This window comes from Hippopotamus amphibius, chromosome 17, assembly GCF_030028045.1.
Source record: "Hippopotamus amphibius kiboko isolate mHipAmp2 chromosome 17, mHipAmp2.hap2, whole genome shotgun sequence".
In the NCBI taxonomy this organism is placed as follows: Eukaryota; Metazoa; Chordata; class Mammalia; order Artiodactyla; family Hippopotamidae; genus Hippopotamus; species Hippopotamus amphibius.
This window is the reverse complement of record NC_080202.1, coordinates 47,696,590-47,717,883: the sequence shown is the minus strand read 5'-3', so window position 1 is coordinate 47,717,883 and position 21,294 is coordinate 47,696,590. Positions and strand designations below refer to the sequence as shown.

Sequence of the window (21,294 nt, the reverse complement as noted above, 5' to 3'; positions counted from 1 at the left end):
CACATATCTTATGTGCACATACACACACATTCATATCTTTTTTTATATTGAGAAGAGACACAAGAAAAATATTAAAAAATACAAGTACCCAAACAGAATATATTTTAAAACAAATTCTCAGTGCCTCAGCCTCTTCTGATAGTAAATTTCATGCCTCAGAAACAAGAAATATACTAGGTCATTATTTAGAAATTAGCTTATTTATAAAGCTAATAAAATGAAATGACCTCCTCCCAAGAACCACGACTACAAAAAGAATTGCAATGGAATGACCCACATGTGTCTCTTACATTATTTCCTTGTGAGGTAGATGACCACTAAAGTCCTGCTTCGGTTGAGGCTAAAATCTTGGCTGGATTTAAACTGAAGGCTAAACTGAAGGATCGTGACTGAATAAGAACAGTGACAGTGACAGCTTGACTGGCGTCCCACATCCATTGAAAACCACGCTACTCACAGTGTGGTCCAGGCCCCAGTAGCACCAGCATCCCCAAGGCGCTGGTGAGAGACGCCAAACCTGGCCCCATCCTGACCTGTGCTGTAACCGAGTTTTGCGTGCACATTGAAGGCTGAGAAGCCCGGCTCTAGGTGGTCCAAGTACCCACGTCTGCCCACTGGGGAATCCTAGCCCTTCGGGTAAGCCAGGATAGGGCTCAAAAACGGGAACTTGGATCTTAAAGGTTAGCATTGACGAAGCAGTGTTTCCTTCCTGCCACTTTGGGTGGGTGCCTGTCCCAGCAGCAGAATCTTGCTGATTCAGAGGCCGCGTCATCGGCACGCAGCCACAACAGAGCCACGGACGTGACTTTTGCCGGCGCCGTTTTCCTTGATGCCTGTCTCCTGTACGCTGAGCGGAAACACCCCCTCGCGGCTGTTCAGTCTTTCGTTTTCGCTCCTCTCTCTTTCCCCCCTCTCTCTTTCCCCCGAGTTCTTACCCTGCCTCTGCTGGAACCACCTTCAGAACGGAGAGAGTGGCACCTGGCGATAAATCCCCTTTCTCCCATTCAGTCCCAAGACTCTCAGAGCCAGCGAGGGGGTACTCACCACACACAGTTATCTGGACCTCATTGCTTCTCTTGACCACCTTGTCGATGCCCGCGACGCAGGTGTATGTCCCGCTGTCCCACTTGGAGGCTATCTTGGTGAAATTTTGAACCTGTGACACAGTCATGCCTTCCTTCTGGATGGTGAAGTTGGCTGGAGGCGCTCCTGGGATGGAGCACCACAGGTTCAGGCCTCCCCCCTGGTCCAGATGTGTGGCGGAAGATTCCAGCTTTGGCTTGGAAAACAGCTCTGCAAAAAACAGTGAGTGGGAATGGGGTGAGATGTTTCTAGGTACCGGCCCCAAAGCCTATGTATGGAGAGGCCTTCTGCCCAGCTGCTCTTGATAGAACCAATTCCCAACTTCCTGTACAAAGTTTTTCCTTTTGCTTCTCATGCACCTGCCAGTCACGCAATTGAAGAGCCGGGGTTCATTATTCGCCTGGGATTCCAACGGGCAGGTTTGCCTCGCTGGTTAATCCAATTTATTTCACAGAGGTGAATTAGAAACATTTTGCAACTTGTAATGCAGCAAGTAATGACTGAGGCATTCACTCATCTATTCACCGCCTCACTCATTTCCTTTCACAAGTATTTATTTCAGGCCATCTCTGTGCTCGGTATAGGAGAGATAGCAGTGGAAAAGAAACAGTCTTTGACTCCAAAGTTCTTAAGTCTAGTGGGTGATTCAGATGGTGTTTGCAGTAGAGCCCATAGAGGGGACACCAAACCTAGGCTTGAAGAATCAGGAAAGAACTCCTGGAGGAAGTTATCCAGGCAAAGATGCAAAGTGTCACAGGCAGAGAGAATAGCATATGGAAGGCCTGGCAGGAGGGTCAAGCACCTGAATGTTCAGGCAGCCTGGGACATAGTGGGGATAGAAGAAGGCTTGTCGCTCTTCAAGGAACCTGGGAACCGCATTAAAAAGTGTGGATTATGTCCCCAGGGCAATGGGAACCATGCAGGCTCTGGGTCAGCGGAATGGCATTGGATGTGTTGTAGGGAGATCTCTCGGAGGAGAATGGATGGGATTGTAGGGGCCCAGAATGGAAGCAGGAGGGGATGTAGTCCAGGCTTGAAGCAGAGTGGCGACGTGGGGTTGGGGACAAGTGGCAGCTTGGCCACCATCCCTCCAGCACTTCTCATGGAGAAGAATGAAGATGCCACCTGAAGCCTCCCAAGGTCAAGTACTTTGTAAGCTATAATATACTATGCTTCTGTGAGGAGTTATCAGTACATGCAGGTTGGATGTCAACAGTAGTAAAGACTGAGGTTGTATTTCAACCTGAACTATATCAATATTTTATAATTATGGTGAATGTCTTTATTTTCAGCTACAAGGAAATTACTAATTAACTACTTAACCATTGTGGAGAATCAATACACACTGACTTCATGGTTTTTACTCTTGATGCAGAAGGAAGAAGGAGCCAGTAATGCTTGACACTGTCTTCATATTGAGAAAGAGACTGAGACTCAAAGTTCCTCTTAGGACACCTTCTTAGAGGTTTGAGAATGCAACCAGGAGTCAGGGATCAAATTCTACCTTTGGCTCTAAATTTATCTGCCATAGAGGTTTGGAAGTAAAAACCAACACTGTCACTGTCATCACTGATGTTCCATGGATGGAAACGGAAGTCATTTCCATCATAAGCAGTCCAGTGTCTTCCTAGTTTCCTCGACAGGGAATAAAATAAAACTGCAAGTAAGGTGATATCCCAATTAATTCATTAAGGCACGTTCCATCCCTCCTTCCTTCCATAATAAACATCAACTTACCTCTTTTTCAGGTCACCATCAAACGCTCTAGGTTAGGAACAGGGAAAAGGAAACCAAAGAAACCGACCTCCTTAAGTGCCTTACAATCTCATTGGACAAATACCAAAACACGTGAAAAAGATGACTTAGGAAGAATCCCACAGCAATGACTCCACAGTTAAAAATATGTAAACAAAAATGCAAAAAGTATAAAACATCTTGCCGGGGTGGGTGTAAGACAGTTCAGAATTAGGAATGAGATGTTGTCATCGAATGTCTGTTTGTAAAGGAGGTAATATAAACGGAGCAGCTGGGCCATCATGCAGGGTAATAAGGATGGGTCTTTTATTCACTCATTGAACAAATATTTATTGAGTTCCTACCATGTGCCAGGCTCCGAGCTAAGCATCAAGGTTGTCAGATGAATTGAGCCACAGACCTGGTCCTTCAAGAGCTCACCCAGGGTGGTGGAGAGAGATGCTAAAGCTCTATAGTGACTATTGACACGAAGACAGGGGAAGAGTGTGACAGGGACTGAGGTGTGACCATGGGACTCTGCCTGGGGGAGACTGGAGGGAGACTTGGGGCTCGGGCTTTAAAGACAACAGAAGTTTTCCAGTGGCCAAGGGGAAGGGATGTTCCAGGCACAGTGGGGTGAGATGTTTGGAAGGGGGTGGAGTCAAGGTGAAGATGTCAAGGTGAAGCCCATGAATAATGATGTCAAACAGGTGGTTTTCCTCCAGGTTGGCTGAAGGATGAACTGGAGCAGAGATGCTTGGGGAACCCCTGCAACAGTCCTGACGTGAGGGCCAGAGATAGGGTATGACTATAGAGACAAGACGACAGGACAGAGCTGAGAGTCCTGGCAGCACCTGGTGACAGATTGGGTCTGAAAAGGTGGACCGTGAGGGTTGAAGGAAAACCACTTTCAATCCAAAGGCAAATTACTAATTCAATGGTTTTTATGTTCACAAAATTATTGTGAGCCTTCAAGATCACTATACAGAGCCACTTACAGGGAGGCTTGATAGCAATAGGGGAGTGGAAAACCAGCTGCACAAGTGGGCCTGCAGCACTTGAACATGGGGGTGTTGCCTGCCACCCCTGGCGTGGCTCCGGTAGCTCTACATGAAACAAGACCACAGAGCACCAGGCTGAGGGGGTGGGATGGGCAGCCCGCGTGTAACACTGTGCTTTCGTGGGCCAGGGAGACTTATCCCCTGATTGACTTGTATACCCCGCATGACTCAGACTTCTGGATGTGGGGAATCCGCTACAACAACAGTATCTTAAGGTCCGATGATGCTTTATGTTTCCGTAAAGTAGGCTGGCCCGAGGGGTTGGGGCACTGCTCTAACTGGTGAAACGGCCCATGTGTGTGTCACATGGTCCCTGCTGCTACTCCCATAGCGGTACACCTATCCCTTTAATGTAGTTGTTCATTGCATTGCATTCTCGTGATCTATTTATGTCTGTGAATTCTTCAAAGGCAAAGCCTGGCCTTAGGCAGCTTCCTATCCCCCCAAAGTTGCCCAGTATACAGAAGGTGCTCAATATATGTTGAATTGAATACTGTTCTCTAATGAGATAATTCTACTTTATCAGTGAAAAATATGTGCCATCAAAATATTTGTCAACATCAATAATCAACTAAATTGCTAGCCGCATCCAGCCTGGTATAGACCAGCAGGACCCATTGTATGCCAGTCACCCAGTCGGGCAGTTGGCAGCCTACCTGTGATACAGGGGACTGTCACTGTGACTATACACTCTATGTCTGACACAGAGGAGGCTTTCAGCCAATGAGTGAACAAATGATGAATGAATGAACACTTTCACTTGGGAACCAAGAAATGCTGACTCTCTGCCTCTGAAACACTGTCATCCAATGCTCGTCTGTTCATCCGGACAAGTATGTATTGAATGCTTACTATGTGCCAGGCACCGTTCTAGGGGTTAAGGATACAGCACTGGGTAACACAGATCATGTTCCCGCCCTCATCAGCTTACATTCTAGTGCCTGAATACAGACAATACACAGCAAGAGCGAACATACCTTTTTTTTTTTCCTGGCAGCGTCGCTTGTGGAATCTTAGTTCCCCAACTAGGGGTCGAACCCAGGCCCTGGCAGTGAAAGCACCAAGTCCTAACCACTGGACTGTCAGGGAATTTCCAAGGTAGAGTACTTCTTGAAAAGGAAAGCCAGGTAAAGGAGGAAAAAGTCCAAGGGAACTTTTAAGTACGTGGGTTTGGAAATATAACAGGCCTGGGGGGGGACTCTTGCTCTGCTACTTGGCAGCCCTCTAATTGTTGGGTGAGGGACCTAACCTCTCAGCTTCAGTTTCCACATCTGTAAAGCCAGCATCATAATACCTACTTTACACTACAGTTATGAGCCTAAAATGAACACGTATGTAAACCAGGCATATAGTATTCAACAAAGAGGAACTGTGACTATTATTTTTGAGTTTAGTAATGTTTTCTCACTCCTGATGCTGTCACAGGACCTGAACAGGGACACAGGGATCTAGCATAGTATTTGGCGCAGAGGAGAGAAAAACGTGATGTAATAATAGAAACACCAGGTGACATTCACTGAGTGCTCACCCTGTATGCAGCTGTTTATGGCAGGTGATGTCATTTGGTCCTTGTAACAGTCCTACAGGGCTGGTCATTACCCCCATCTCAGAGTTGTGGCAAGGAGAAGGTCAAGAACTCACCCCAGGTCACAGACGCACCGAGTGGCCGGGTTGGGATCTGATGCCACAACCTGCACCCTCAACCATCACAGCGAGCCACTCACTCGCTCTGCACTGACTTTTCCCCACCGGCATCGTGGCCCTGCCCGACCGCATCCACTCAGACCGGCTGGAGCAGAAGGGTCAGCGGGCACTGCCCGTCTCGAGCCCGCCCTGTGCCGACGACACCCTCCAGCAGCGGCCCTACCTGTTATGTTGACCACGATGCTGCTGACCTTGGATATGCGGCTGGCTTCCACTTTGCACGTGTAGTTGCCGTTGTGCTCCACCGTGGCCATCACTGAGTACACAGCCTCGCTGCCGTGCCTGCTGTGTGCTACAATCTCCTTGTCCTTCTGGATTATGATTTCCGGAAACGACTGGGCCAGGTGCGTCACCTGGATGGTGCATTTGATGTTGAGATTGTCTCCTTCTATGATCACTCCCTTGGGGCTGATGTGGAACTTGGGATTAGAGAAGGATTCTACAAGAAGAGGACAAGCTGGTTGAACTCAGGTTCAAACCTGGGTGAGGGGGAAAGGCACTTCCTCCCCTATTCTGGTCTTTTTCATACCAGCCAGTTTTTCCTTATTAATTAAAAAAAATTCAACTTTTCCTCTCAAAAACCTTAGCCTAGGCTGCTCTGATGCTCCTGCCCTTCTCACTCATCTTGCATCTTCCGCCTTCTTAACTTCAGTTCTCTAACTTCCTTGAGCTTCCCAAAGGCCAAACCGTCTTCCCTAGAGCTCATCTGCAGAACCTTCTTCAAAGGACCTTAGAAATAATCACAGCAGTGAGAAACAGACTCTTCCCCCTGCCCACCAAGGATTTCCTAGGTAATTATTGCACAATTTCATGGACCTCTGGCATTTCAGCCTAGATATTCCATCACTTTCCAAAGTGCAGCTTCGTGGAAATGCACATTTAAATAACTGTATGCTCCCCAAAAGTGATTTCTAGTCTATTCTATCTCTTTTAAACATGCTGGTTGTGACAGACTAAACTGATTTCATAACTGATGCAGTTTGAAAAACACTTTTTAAATAAAATATGGGTTAGATATCAGGGTGTCAGATCTTCAGGGGATGGTGAGGAAAGTAGGGCCAGGCCTTTGCTCCCACCAAAAAAACAGCAGCGTGTAAGGGAGTATATACACAGATTACAACTATGTAAAATGCAGATAAGGATATTAAAAAATGCCAGAAGTGAGTTCAGAGTGATATAATACTTTAATATTCATTTTTTTTTTTACTGTAAAGTCACTTAAATTCACAATAAAAAGCTATAATTTTTAAAAAGTCTGTTTTCCTGAGTAAAAGTCAAAAAGAGAGGGCATCTAACTCCAGATGCACCAGAGATCTAAATGCAGAAGAAAAAAAATTAAACCACAGGAACAGTAAAAGAAAACATTGGTGCATTTTTTCTTTAATAACCTTGGAGTGTGGAGGAACTTCAGGTGTGAATCACAGAACTGGATACTGTAAGGAAAAAAGATGTGTACATTTTTTTTTCTTGGCTGTGCAGTGCGGCTTGCAGGATCTTAATTCCCCAACCAGGGATTGAACTTGGGCCCAGGGCAGTGAAAGTACTGAGTCCTAACCATGAGACCACCAAGGAATTCCCAAAAGATGCGTAAATTTGGTTAATTAAAGATTAAAAGCTTCTTCATGGAAATAAAAATAGGACAAATGACAAACTGAGTAAAATATTTGCATAGTACCTGACAAAGAGCACATTCCTTTAATTTATAAAGGGCTCAAACAAATCAACCAGAAGTGGTAAATATGGGCAAAGTATATATGAATAGGCAGTTTGGGGCGGGGGGGGGGGAATGTAATAGACCAATAAACATAAAAAGCATACTCAACCTCACTAAAGGCCAAAGAAATACAAATCACAGCAATGATGTATCACTGCGCCTCAATCAGATTGTCAAAAATAACAAGACACTGATAACATTCTGTGTTGGTAAGGATGTGAGAAAATGAACACTTCTGATGGAAATGTTCATCCATCTGGAGGAGCACTTGGGTGATATCTTTCAATACTGAAAACGCACAAAACATTTGTATCAACAATTTGATGCATAAATAATAATAAAATACTTGTGCAAGTACAGAAGTTATAAGTATGTACAGGTTATAAGTATAAGCAAGATTGTCTTCATAGCAAAAAAGTGGGAAAATAGCTCAACGTCCATCAATAGAAAACGAGGCAAATATATCATGGCACATTCTTAGAACAGGATTCCGAGTTGCCACTGAAATGATAAAGGTCTGTATTTCTTGATATGGACAAAAGTCCATATATGTTATGATTGTTTAAAAAAAAAGTTATAAGACAGAATGTTTGACTGGTCCCTTTTTTTTTTTTTTTGTAAAAACAAAGACAAGCAAACATTGTGCGTGTGCGTGATGAATGAGCAGAACAAGTCTAGAAGACCACACGAGGGTTACCTCTGAGTAGCAGTACTTACTATGAAGAGCTGTCACTTTGTATTTTACATAGTACCATATTTTCTGAAAATTTAACCTACATCATGTATTATAATTAGGAACATATTGTGTATACATAATACTATATATTATATATACATAACACTGTACAGTAAATATATCATATACACACAAAGTATTATGTATATACAAGGGCAGAGGTGAAGTAAGGTACCAAAAGCAGAGGGTCACTTATGATAAGCTTTAGGGCTCCTGTCCTGAATACACTTGTGGCTGTCTGCCGTAGACTGTGCCTTCCCCTGACTCCTCCCTGATTCACAACTGCTTCCCTCTCAGGTCACTGGGAGCTGCTGGTTGCCTGACCTAGAGCTCTGAGCTCTCTCTGTCCTGGACACTCACACCCAGGCTCTCCTCTGCTGTTGCCTTTCTCTCCTGAGAGCATTTCTCAGGTCACCTCATTTGTTTCCTATTTGTCCAATGTCTTGGTGATGGAAGGGTGGGGAGAAGAGTGGAGTCCCTCATCAAATGTGGGAGGCAGGGACTTCCCTGGTGGTGCAGTGGTTAAGACTCTGCCCTCCCAATGCAGGGGGCCTGAGTTCGATCCCTGGTCAGGGAACTAGATCCCATGTGCATGCCGCAACTAAGAGTTCACATGCCACAACTAAGGAGCCTGCCTGCTACAGTTAAGATCTGGCACAACCAAAAAAAAAAAAAAAGTGAGAGGCAAAGGGACTTCCCTGGTGGTCCAGTGGGTACGACTCTGTACACCCAGTGCAGGGGTCCCAGGTTCCATCCCTGGTCGGGGAACTAGATCCCGCAAGCATGCGGCAACTAAGAGTTCGAATGCCACAACTAAAAATCTGCATGCTGCAACTAAAAAAAGATCCTGCATGCCGCAACTAAGACTTGGTGCAGTCTAAATAAATAAATAAATAAATATTTTTAAAAAAAATGTGGGAGGCAAAGGCTGAGGACCTGGCCCCCCTTCCCTCCAGATCCCCTTCAGACCCCACTTCCTGGTGTCTGATCCGCATTGGCTTAAAGCTATGGTTTCCAAACTGCAGGTCACACAAGGCATCATTTCAGGGAGTTGAGGCCAGTGCTTTAAAAAAACTGAAAGAGAAGAGAAAGAAAAAGAGCAAAATTCATCATATATTAAGGTTAAGTGTTATTTGGAAATATATACGTGTATACATTTTTAACTGTGTCATCACAGTCGAAAAGTTTGAAAAATATAGTCTTGAGACAGCAGTCCACCCAGCAGGCCCCAGCCCCTTTCCAATTCTGAGCTCTTTCTCCCCAGACCGAACCAGCAAGCCAGAAAGAATGATGAAAAGGAGAGTAGGACTCTGACCCCTCACGGTGACCAGTTCACTCCTGATGGTTCTAGAGAGCTCCATTTCCATCCCGGAAGCGATCCTAGCTTGACATTGGAACCATATAGCACGGTCTTGCTCCTCGACTGTGAATTTCAGCGTCACAAAATTCTGGTTTGGAGACGTTTTTTCTCTTTTTTGCTTGACACTTTTTACATTTAGTTCGAATTTTTCAATTATGAAATGTATGGGAGGCTCTTCCTCTGGGACAGAACAGCTGACCATCACGACCCCGCCTTCTATGACCTCCTTCTTGTCCAGTGTCACCCTGGGATCAGACACGCCTTTGGGGGGAAGAGGAAGCCCATTAGTGTGTTTGCTCCAGTGGCACAAGCCTCCCTCAGCTGAGTCGCGGTGGTTGACCCACCTGAGGGTTCTTTTGCTTTGTTCCCAGAACCTCGGTGCGATCTACCAGGGAATTATGGAGCATGTATGTTTCAAGCACTGTACCAGGCACTTTGAAAAATATAAAATATGTTTAAGATGCAGTTGGTGCTTTCAATATTTACAATTCCATTGGGAAGACAAATCATCCCAACTGACACAGTTAAAACCAAAACAAAACAGCCAGTGTTTATTGATATTATTGTGATTGTTGTTATAGTTTACTGAATGCCAACCACAAGCTAGGATTGATTTTATATCCACGACCCTGTTTTCTAATTCTCATAATACATCTCTTGGGGGGCAGGAAAGAGAAAATTATACCCATTTTACAGATGAAGAAGGTGACACTCAGAGAGGTTCAAGGCTCATCTGAAAGCTCACAGCTGTCAAGCCCCATAGCTGAGACTCGACTCCAGGTCTGTGTGACTCCAGAGCCAGAGGTTGAGGGGTGGGGGGAGAAAAGGGAGGGGTGGCCTCTCAGTTCAAAAAGCAAAGCTGAAAATAACCAAGCATCAGAGTGTGTACAGACACACTGAGTGACGGAACAGTCAGGAAAGCAGGAGGCCCTCTTTTTCTGGGGGATCAGAGAAGGACCTAGAAAGGAATAGGGCCTGAGAGGAATCTTGGAGGAAGGGGGTTATTTGGACAGATGAGGTGGGATGGGGGCTAAGGACAGGCGTTTCAGGGCGCACACGTGCATGGAGATCTGCTTGTGCCAAGGGATACGTGTGGCTTTCCAGGAGGGCCGTTCAGAGCAGAGGCGGGTGGGGGGAGTACAATGGGTGGTGAGCGAGGGTCACATCAAGGGGCAGCTGGGAGACCCTGGCTGCAATTAGATGTCCTGTCCAGGCCCCATGGTCTGGGGATCATACACTCCATCTTGGAGTCAGACAGACTTGCTTGTGCCCAAACATGCCTCTTTCTGGATGTGCCAGCTCACCCAGTCATTTAAGACGCATGAACCTTCTTTCTTGACCCACCCAGGTCAGAGATGGAGGGCTGTTCTCTTGGGAAGGAGATCTGTACTGTGTTCTCACCACTGCTGCTACTTCTGGGGGCAGCTGTTTGAGAAGGTGTTCCCCTGCTCCACACGAGCTCCCCAAGGGAGGAGGTCATGTCCAACTCACTGTCAGGTCTTCGGCCCGGCTCAGAGTGGGCACTCGATAAATGGCTAAGGAATGAATGAATTGCCCCACTTCCCCATCAAGCAAACTCCTACAGCATCTTCTCTATCTGGACTCAGTGTCCCTTCTTCCAGGAAGCCATCCCTAACTTCTCTAGGCAGAATTGTTTCCTCCCACCGCTGTGCTCCCAAGGCTCTCAGATCACATGACTGTTGGAACACAACGATTCGTTTAAATGTCTCTCTTCCCTAGCATCCAGAGCTAGGACCTGTCTGATGCATTTCCATGTCTAGCACCTATTTTTTTTTCCTGACTTGCAGCCTTGGGACATGCTTCTTGAGGGAGTAAATCAATGAATGAACAGATGGATGGAAGTCTGTGAGCCCAATTTCCTACAATGATATTTCTCTTGTTTATCCATTCCTGTCTATTTCTACTTGCTCTTTTCAACTGTTCAGTTTATTCCACAATCATTTATTGAGTGCCTACTATGAGCCAGACTTTTTCTGTTTGAGATGCAAAAATAGACTAAACCACCTCTTCCTTCAGGATCTCACAGTCCAGAAGGGCAGGCAGGTACGTGAGAAAGTTGCAATAGCGAGTGAAAGAGTAAATGCCGCTTATGAGAAACTCATTACGTGTTGGAAGCTGCACTAGGCGCTTTACCAACAGGCATCTTTTAACTCTCTCTGGGTAGGGTAGTATCCTGAGCTGGGTAGTATTATTATCTTCATTTTACTGATGAGAACTTTCAAGCGTAGGTTGAGGTTAAGGGACTTGTCCAGATCGGAATCTAAGCAGAGTGACTGCAGAATCCAGTGTCAACACTCAGCCCCGTGACCTTTATACAAATGCCATTGAACGTGGAGAGGGCATCAGAGCTGTAAGGACTGGGACCCTGGGGGGAGATCCATTCTGTTTGGGAAAGTGCCAGAGAAGAGATCACTGAGTTGAGTGTTGAAGGAGAGAGAGTTCATGAGGAGATGAGATGAAGAGGGTGTTCCAGGCAGAGAAAATAGCATGTGCAAAGGCACAGAGGTGAGGAAAAGGCTGGTGTATCCGGAGCATGTCTCAGGCCTGTGTTTTCAGGTTAGGAAAATGTCAGGCAGATGAGTGAGAAGGATGATGGATGGGCAGGTAGGTCTGGTGTTACAACTCATTCAGTCACCATTCTGGGTACTGCGTGTGTTCAGGCTTCACGTGCCCGAGGTATGTTCCATCCCAGGGACTCACCTCTCACCAACACCCGGTACTCATCAGTTGTTTTCTCCTTGTTGTTCAGGATCACGGTGCATTTGTATGTCCCTGCGTTATAGACCCGGGCTTGGGGAATAACGTAACTCTCTGTGTTTTCCAGGGAGGAGACATTGTGAATTATCACTTCATCCTTATAGAACAGCACCTGGTGCTGAGGCTTGACACGTGAGGTGGTGCTGACATCCACGATGCACTGCAGGGTCAGGTTGTCCCCGTTCTGCACCTCCTGGTTTGGCAGGATCTGCATGTGGATGCTGTTGATGGTGAAAACTAAAGGCCAAGGGAAGGAGAGCAGACACGCCGGTTATCTCAGAAACAACATCACCGCATCAGATTGGTATCATCACATCCATCCATGTGATAGAGCGTCCAGGGGCCCCCGGCAGGTAATGACTGTGTGTGGTGGGTCAGGCATGAGGCGGCTGATACTAAGCTGCTCATATGCCCACCATGACAAGGTGGCAGCCTCCGGAGCGTGACAAATAAAACACGTCCATGAGATGTATGCAGCCCGTGACTGCCACATCGTGGCCCCTGGAGAGAGCAGAGGACTCAGGCAGACGAATGTTCGCATCCTGGCTCAGCGCTTCCTGCGTGACCTTGGGTGATTAACCTCTCTGCGCTCAACTTCCTCATCTATAAAGTGGGGTTATAATACCTACATAGTAGGTTGTTGTAGGACTTACAGAAGAGGAGCAGGAAAGCACCCAGTGCCTGTCACACAGGAATTGCTTGATGAATGATGGCTGCCACGGTTCTGAAATCACATGGTCACGCCCAGGAAGCGCTCCCCCACCCTCACCCCTCCACCCCTCCACCTCCGCCTGACAAATTAAGCAGCACAGGCCCAGCTGGTGCTTTCTAACTGTTGAAGTCAGAACCCTCACCACATGGGTGAGAACTTGAAACCACTTTTTCTCACAGATCTTGCTACCCTCTCTCACTTTGGCCGCTGAGAAGTACAAGTATAACCCCCAAATTTTACCTCTAGCAACTTTTGGGATGCATTTTTCTGTGCTAAAAGAGTCACGGTTTTATTTGACTGCCTTTGTTTTCCTCTCACTCTGATTTCCTTTTTTATTTTATCCTACTGGACAATAATACATCATTTTTATCAGTGGTCCCAAATCATTTTACAAACAACAAAAAAGGTATAGCCAGGCAGCTGGCCAGAGATACCGCCAAAAAAATTGTCTTTCTTTCTCTCTCTTTTAATAACGTCATACCTTTTGCGAACAACTTAGAATTTAACTTGTCTATAACACGTCTCAGGTTTTCAACTGAACACAACAGTCCATCCTTGTGCCTTTTTTTCTGAGCAATTAATTTAACAAAAAACAGCATCTGGTTAGTCATGAGATGAAACAGTGTGATTCTTTAAATTTATTTCTTGGGGACTTCCCTGGTGGCTCAGTGGTTAAGAATCCGCCTGCCAGTGCAGGGGACACAGGTTCAATCCCTGGGCTGGGAAGATCCCACATGCTGCGGGGCAACTAAGCCCGTGAGCTCCAGCTACTGAGCCCACGTGCCACAACTACTGAAGCCTATGTACCTAGAGCCTGTGCTCCGCAACAAGAGAAGTCACTGCAGTGAGAAGCCTGTGCGCTGCAACAAACAGTAGCCCCCACTCTCCACAACTAGAGAAAGCCGGTGAGCAGCAACGAAGACCCAGTGCAGCCAATAAATACATCAATCAGGCAGTCAATCATTCAGTCAATAAATTTATTTCTTACAGCATTAATCTCTAGAACTCCCCTTTCTGTCCTTCTCTATTCCTTGTTAGCTCCTGGTCTGAGGAGCCTGCTGGATGAGCTCTCAGAACTGAAGTTTCTTTGAACCATGTTTAGTTTCCCATTGATTGACACATTCCCTTCCCAGGTAAGGACAGGCAAGTCTCCCTGCTCCTCAGTGCCTCCTTCTTCATTTCAAGCCATGCTGTTTAGCACAGTGATTCTATCAGGAGACAGTAGAGAGCAGAAGATGAGTGCACAGTCAGGCTTCCTGGGCCAAATCCATCTCTGCTCACAAACCATGTGGCTTTCCGTAAGTTACTGAGCTTCTCTGGGCCTCGGTTTGTTTATCCATACAGTGAACATAATAACAGTAAATGTAAATGAGAACCTGAGTTTAAGTCCTTGGAGCACCCACCGTCCCTGGCACAGATGAAGCGCTTGCAAAACGTTAGCTAGATTCTGTCAGTCACAGATACAAACCAACTGTAGAGTCTTGAGGGCTCTAAAGCTCTTTCTTGAAATCATATTTCTAGTCATTTGTCTTTCAGAAACAAAACAAAACAAAACAACATTTTTTAAATTTCCCAGGTGAATTACAGCAACTTCTCCGACCCCTGGTGTTCGTTATGCCACTGTATTGGGCTACTTTACTGTCATCACCCTGAACGAAATGCACACCCATGGCTGGTGCACCCCAGACTGGGACACAGAACTGGGTACAGGAAGAGAGCAAGTCAGGCACGCCCAGTCCAAACCCCTGATCCCACAGCCATTAGCTGGGAGTCGTTTCAGGCTACCACTTCTCCTCCTATAAAGTAGGAACACTAATACTTGCCTTCCCTGGTATTTTAACCTTGAACAATGACTGAGCCAAGGTGGCTGAGAGCACTGAAGGGGCAGGTCTGTATGCCTGATGCCTGGCCACTGGTTGACACCTGCTTCCTGCTTCCTTAGCACATTCATTCAGCAGACATTGAAGGGGGCGTCTCTGTGCCAGACATGCACCCAGCACTGGGGGTTCAGAGAAGGGTGAGCCTGGCACAGCTTCTGCCCACCTGGAGCTCACAGTCTACCATTTCACAGTTCTTCCCTTCTCCAGGCCTTCTGGCCTCAGCGCCAGCCCTGCCTGGGTCTCCTACTGACCAGCCCTAACGAGCTCTACCACTGTTTAACAATTTTAAAGCAAACTTGGCTAAAGCATCGGGTGGTGGTTTTTTAGAGAGGATGATATGCACTAACACAAGGCACTTCCGCCACCTTGTTTCTCTAAGCAAATCTAACACACATCTGCTTAATAAATTAACTCGGCTGATTCACCAGTAGGAACTGCACACTTCCACAGCATGGGACTTCCCTGGCGGTCCAGGGTTAGGACTCCGAGCTCCCACTGCAGGGGGCACGAGTTCGATCCCTCATCAGGGAACTAAGATCCCACACGCTGTGCAGCGCAGCCAAAAGAATTAAAAAAAAGAAAGAAAGAAGAAAAAAGCAGGGCAGAAGAAGGAAAAGCATTTTTAAAAATTATTGAAGATACGAATCCCAGCTCATTGACTTGATATAACAGAATAGCAGCCTAGATTTTATCACCACGACCACCACCTCCACCACCACCCTTCCAGTATCCAGCCTTCAAGGCCCCCAATGAGCCTTGCCTTCCGCTATCACACCCGCATGTGGTCCCCTCCCACATCAGACCAGGGTTGGTCTTATGACCAAAACTACTGCAGAAGTGCTAGTAGGTCATTTTTGAGATTAGTTTATAAAAGACATTATGACTTTTGTCTTGGTCACTCTCTCCTTTTCTGGGATCACTCACTGTGGGCAAAGCCAGCTGCCACGTCGTGAGCGCCCCTATGGAGAGGCCCACATGGTGCAGGTTCCCCAGCATCAGACAAGCCCTCTGATAACTGTAACCCTGACCAGCATTTTCCCTGCCATCTCCTGACAAACCCTGAGTCAGAACCACCCAACTAAGCCATTCCCAGATTCCTGACCCCCAGAAACTGCATGTGAGATAATAAATTGTTCTCTTGAGCCACTACGTTTGGGGATAACTTGTTAGGGAGCAAGAGACAGCAAACACACCACCCAACCTTCAAAAATCTCTGCCTGATTATTAAGATAATACGGAAAATATTATCCTCCTTGTGAATAAACTTTCCAGGAACAGCCAATAGCGAGACCTGCGTGTAGGTCTTACTATTTACACGACAGAGTGACTGCTACAACCTCGGCCTCCTGGAGGGTCACGGGTGGATGTTAGCGGGCCCGTGAATCACCTGACTATACGCAAGTGTGCTTTTCTCTGGAGAGAGGACCCAAAAGGTTCAGAACTGTAATGGAAGGACAGCGTTGTAGAATAGCCTAAAGAGGCCAGGTCTTTTTCAACTGGAGAGATGAAGGCTGATGGAGAAAATCCAAAGTAACAAAGTCTCCACAGCACAGACAAGGCACCCAGGGACCACAGCGCCAAACCCCCAAACCCTGAAACAAAGGGACTGCTTCCCTCTACCCCAGGCCACCGGTCAGCGGATGCTGACGCTCTGGGGAAGATGAGGCATCATGACTCAGCCAGCCCCTTGACCCTCAACCTGGAAATGACTCAGAAAGAAAGGGGGGAGTGGGTAGAGGAGGAGGGGCCGCCCACCATTGTCAGGAAAACACAGGGAGCCACAAAGCTCGGAGGCCCGGATGAACTGCAAGGCTCAGCATGGAGTGTGCTGACCCAGCTCCTCTGAACCTCAGGCACCTCCAAGGTGCTGGGATTACAAGGTGAATAAGAAAGCATCCCTGCTGTCCTAGGCCATGCAGGCTGGTGGGGACCCAGATAGCTGGAGTACAATGGTGTAAGCACCAGGACGAAGGCTTGCCCCGGAGAGGCCAAGGAAAGTCTGAAGGAAGTGACCCCCGACCTAAGCCTTGGACCAGGACAGGCAGGGGTGGTGGGATGCTTGGGGCAGAACGGCACGTGCCAGGGCACAGGGGCGTGAGAGATCAATGCATTCTGGGTGCGGGCAGTTATAGGAGCCGGAGTGTAGGGGCTAGGGGGCCAGAACAGAGGGCCTCACCCGCTGTGCTAACAAGCTGGGCTCTGTCCTGAGGATCTTGGGGTGGGGGTGAGGGGGCAGGCAGTAACAGGATGATGCTGGAACTTTAGAAAGATCACTGTGGGCCAGAGGGAGAGACTGGTCGTAGCAACCTGGACGGTTCAGGTGAAAGCTGATGCAGCCTGTGCTCGGGCAGACGCAGTGGGGCTGAGGGGAAGGGGTGGACTTGGGATGTACCGAGTGGAGGCAAAGGACTTGTTTTTCGGGGTGAAGAACATGTTCTGGAACTAGGCAGTGGTGATGTTTGCACAACATTATGAATGTACTAAATGTCATTAATAATATCTGCTATATGCATTTGACTTGTTTGATTGCCTGTGGGGATTGAGGCAAAGAGTGGAAATTAAGGTTCCTGGATTAGGAGCCCAGGGGCCTATGCGTGCTGCGGTCTGAAGGAGATGAAGTCAGAGACAAAGCCAGAGAAAGATAAGGGCGGGACAAAGTCATGGGGATGCCGCTGGCTTGAGGCGCCCCGCGGACAGCTAGGAGGAGATGTCAACCGCTTGCCCCGTAGGAGGCCTTGACGGTCAAAGAAGCAGCCAGGGCTTAAGTGGACGAGAGGGTGGGCATGTGGAGGTGCACAGGGGGTGGGGGGGGAGGTTGAGCTTCAGAGAGGGTGAGACGCTGGGAAAGTCCAAGTCTCCCTGGAGGAAAAAAAAGGAGGGTTTGTCAGAAAGGTGGGAGAACACCAGAGAAGAGGGTCTACAAGGCCAAAGAAAGAGGCTTTGTGCAAACACTGGGGTCCCAAAGGCTAAGGGCTGGTGGGCGTGTTCATGGCATTTGGCATCATCCCTTAGTGAGAGGATTCCAGTGGCAGGGAGGCATGGGGGCCAATGCCAGACCTGCTAGGTAAGGGCCCCTGAGAGAGAGGTGAGGAAGCAGAGACAGTGATTAGAAAGCAGGCTTTGGAGAAGTTTGCCTGAGGAAGAGAGTGGATAGATAGGGGAGCACAAGATAAATGGAGGGAGGGTGGGCTGTTTGTGATTTTTCTTTTTTCTGAAAAACCGAGAGCTACCAATCATGTTTGTAACTGAAAGGAAAGATGCTAGAAGTGGAGTAGGGGCTGAATAAATTACAGCGCGAGATCCTGGGGGAGGGGGTGATGCCAGCGATGGGCCCGGAGCCCAGGTGGACAGCCCGGCCCTGTCCAGCCACGGGGTAGACACGGCCTCTGGAGCCAGGAGGGAAGCCGTGAGGACGGGTGGGGAGGCAGATAAGCCTGAAGCCGGGGAAGCGCGGGAAGTGGCGGGAGTTCCCTCCAGACAGCACTGTGCTCTAGGTGAAGAGGGAGCTGAGGTCATCTCCTGAGACGGGCCAGCTGGGGCTGGAAGGGGGCCCGAGGTAAAAGGAGAGGAAAGGCCAGGGCTGACCGAGCGCCTCTATTGCGGAGCAGGCCACGTGGAGCAGGTTGGCAGGGCATGCACTTGCACTGTGGTCCTGGGTGGCCTAAAGAGTGGGGGACATGGGTCCCAGCCCCCACTCTGCCAGCACCCAGTGGTGACCTTGCGCAGGTACCTTACGTAAAACAGGGTGGAGACCTGAGGAGGTAGAGCCTCCCAGCTTTGGGTCCTGCAGCTCTGAGGTCTTCCCCAAAGACCTTTCTCTAGGAAACCTGGGCAGGGAGTGATTTACTAGCGACCTCCGCCCAGGTAGGGATGGAGGGTAGGAGGCCGGAGCAAGGGACACAGACGCCCAGAGGCGTGCGTGTTGGCAGGGTGTGGTCTGGATTAGAGCAGGGGCATAAGGCTGGAGTGGACAGAGAGAGGGAGGGGCAGGCGGCACGGTGGTGATGGTGAGCTAGGACCACAGTAAACCACCATTTACTGATCACTGCGTGCCGGGCGGGCAAGTCACCTCTTTATCTAACCTCATCTCACACTGACTCATCACACTCATTTCACAGATTGGGAAAAAGGCTCAGAGAGACACAGTAACAGTGGCTTTAAAGATTTGAGTCAGGCCTACAGCCCCAAGCTCCAGACACTCGGGTTTTGGGAAGGGGGGGTTCTGGTGCTGATGTCCTGCTAACCGGCTCTTTTTGTACAAGTCAGTTGTTTCCCTGGGGTGCAGAGATATCATCAGTCAATTAGGTTGATTATGAAGATAATGGCATCCTGCCTCCGTGGGTTGCCATGGGGATCAAACACCCGTTGAAGCACATGGACATGCACAGGAGACCCGCCAGACCGGCTTTGCTAAGTAGCCACACGAGCCCTCCCCGTGTGGAGCTACTGCTCCAAGCCTTGGCTGCACAAACCAGCATCCCCGCACACATCATCTACAAATAGCTGTACAACTGTCTGCAACCCAGTCAGCCTGCTTTTGTGCAGAATGAAGTGACCTCTGACACGGGGATCCTGTTCTGTGGGCTCTCCCTCTATTCGGCCCCCAGACCCAGCCCAGTCCCCTCCTTTCTCACGATCCCAGATGAAGCAAAAGAAAACCTGCTTATTGTAATGATTCAAAATTGGCTCTAAAGTGGATGATAGACCAGATTTCAAAGACAGTCAGAAGCCCCTCTTCCTGTGCACAGGCACAAAATATTGCAGATTGTTGTAGCCTCATGGATAGATGGGAAACGATATCTGATTGGTTTCAGGTCGTTTAGGAGAAAAAAAAAGTCACAACAACCATTTAAACTATGTTCTGACTTCATGAATCTGAGAAATTGATTATATTATTTGTGAATAAATTACAACTGGGGATAGGGTAGAATATGAAAAAAAGAAATTTATGGTAGAACAACAAAAAACAAATTATGGAATCACTCACTTCCTTATCACCCCCCTAGAATATGCTGATCGAAACTTGGCTTAGAATAAGGGTTTTGTTCTAAAACCTTCTAAAAACGCAGAAAGGAATAAACTTCAGCTGACCATTCGAATAGGTTTCTGGGTTGTGGAAACCATTAAACCCAAGCAATGTGACGGGAGTTTTTAAGAGTCACAGGTAGGAACTTCACAACTTACGGTTTTCTTGACCCTCAAGCCTTGAACCTGGAAAAGACAGGAGAAATACGTTGATTTCACGAGCTTCAGTTCTCGTGATGTTTAAGTGATGTGGGAAGAGAGAGAAAACTCACAGAGCAGAAGTGTCAGCAGGACTCCGAGCCACATCGCGGCCCCCTGGGTCCACTCCAGCTGCATCCTGAGAGCCAGACAGCGAAGGCTTCGGCGGTTAGTTCTGTTTTTGGGCCATGTCCCGGAGGCAGAAGGTACTTCCCACGCGAGGATGCAGATGAGAAACCTGACCCGTGAAAAGCAGAAGCTACGGTGGGAGCTGCTCCAGGCGCCGCGGACAGACCGGCCTTGGGGCTGGTCAAGTAATGGCGGCCATGCTGGAAACCAGGAACAATGCCTGGGCGGCCTCGTACCGCCTCAGGAAATGACTGGCCTTCCTGAGGGGCCACCCAGCGCAGCTGCTTTGTTCAGTTTGTTTAGGGGGAAAAAAAGGCACAAGTGACATTGGCCTCGGCGCTCCGGACCCTCCTTGTGTCTCGCCTGGGTGTGGGGGCCCCTTTCCCATGGCAGCCTGAGAGGGCCCCTCCCTCTCTCCAATCTCCCCCCAAAGGGCATCTCTCCCTGGACACTCAGCAAATCTCTGCTTTTTCTCTGGCCCTTCCGAGGGGGCTCTTTCCACACAGCCTAAATCTGGACCTTCTGCCTTTCCTGACAAGGGCATGGAGAGAGCTGACTTTTTCCGAAAATTGCAGGTTTGTCAGGGAGACCTTGTCATGACTCCCCATTGCCCTCTAGAGAAAGTCAGTTTCCAGTCCTGCACGATGCCGCCCTCGCTTACCTCTGCAGCCTGGTCTCTCTCCTCTTCCTTCCCTGCCTCTACATTCCGGTGGCTAGAATTTATAGTTTCCAGAACACATCACATGTCTGTGACTTTGCCAATGCTCTTCCCCTGCCTGGAGTACCCTTTTCCCTCTCCTTTTCTGGCGAATTCCTCCCCATTCATCATAGCTCAGTTTAGGCATCAGTCCTCCAGCATCCTCCCCTGTCTTCCCCACACTGAGCTGCCCTTCCTCTGGGTCCCCTAATCTCCCTAGTCCTCCTCTGTCAGACACTTTCTACCGTGTGCCACGATGGCCGCCCCTTCCCCAGGTGCACTGCTGGCTCCATGACAGCAGGGACAGTCCCTGGCACCTAGTAGATGATCAAAAAAACGTTAGTGAAATGGATGATTGACTGGAGGAAAAGTTAACTGCATTGTCTGAATTATATTATCATTGCCTTGGGGTCACGGTGCTACTTTCTGAAATGCTACCCTTGAATACTGTCACATGGTAAAGCTAAGTGAGATTTGAACTGG

General features: G+C 48.2%; 1 protein-coding gene across 1 annotated transcript in view; it reads right to left on the bottom strand.

Moving 5' to 3' along the window:
- The window catches only part of PECAM1 (platelet and endothelial cell adhesion molecule 1), a 52,381-nt gene extending 31,304 nt beyond the window's left edge, over window positions 1-21,077 (bottom strand). The window contains exons 1-7 of the mRNA XM_057716035.1: window positions 20,776-21,077; window positions 20,060-20,223; window positions 19,947-19,973; window positions 12,114-12,407; window positions 9,348-9,653; window positions 5,746-6,021; window positions 1,045-1,293 (exon numbers count right to left, since the gene is read on the bottom strand). Of these exons, the coding sequence (XP_057572018.1) occupies window positions 1,045-1,293; window positions 5,746-6,021; window positions 9,348-9,653; window positions 12,114-12,407; window positions 19,947-19,973; window positions 20,060-20,123 (1,216 nt within the window). The 5' untranslated portion in view covers window positions 20,124-20,223; window positions 20,776-21,077. The remainder of the gene's footprint in view (window positions 1-1,044; window positions 1,294-5,745; window positions 6,022-9,347; window positions 9,654-12,113; window positions 12,408-19,946; window positions 19,974-20,059; window positions 20,224-20,775) is intronic.
- Between the last annotated feature and the right edge of the window lie 217 nt (window positions 21,078-21,294).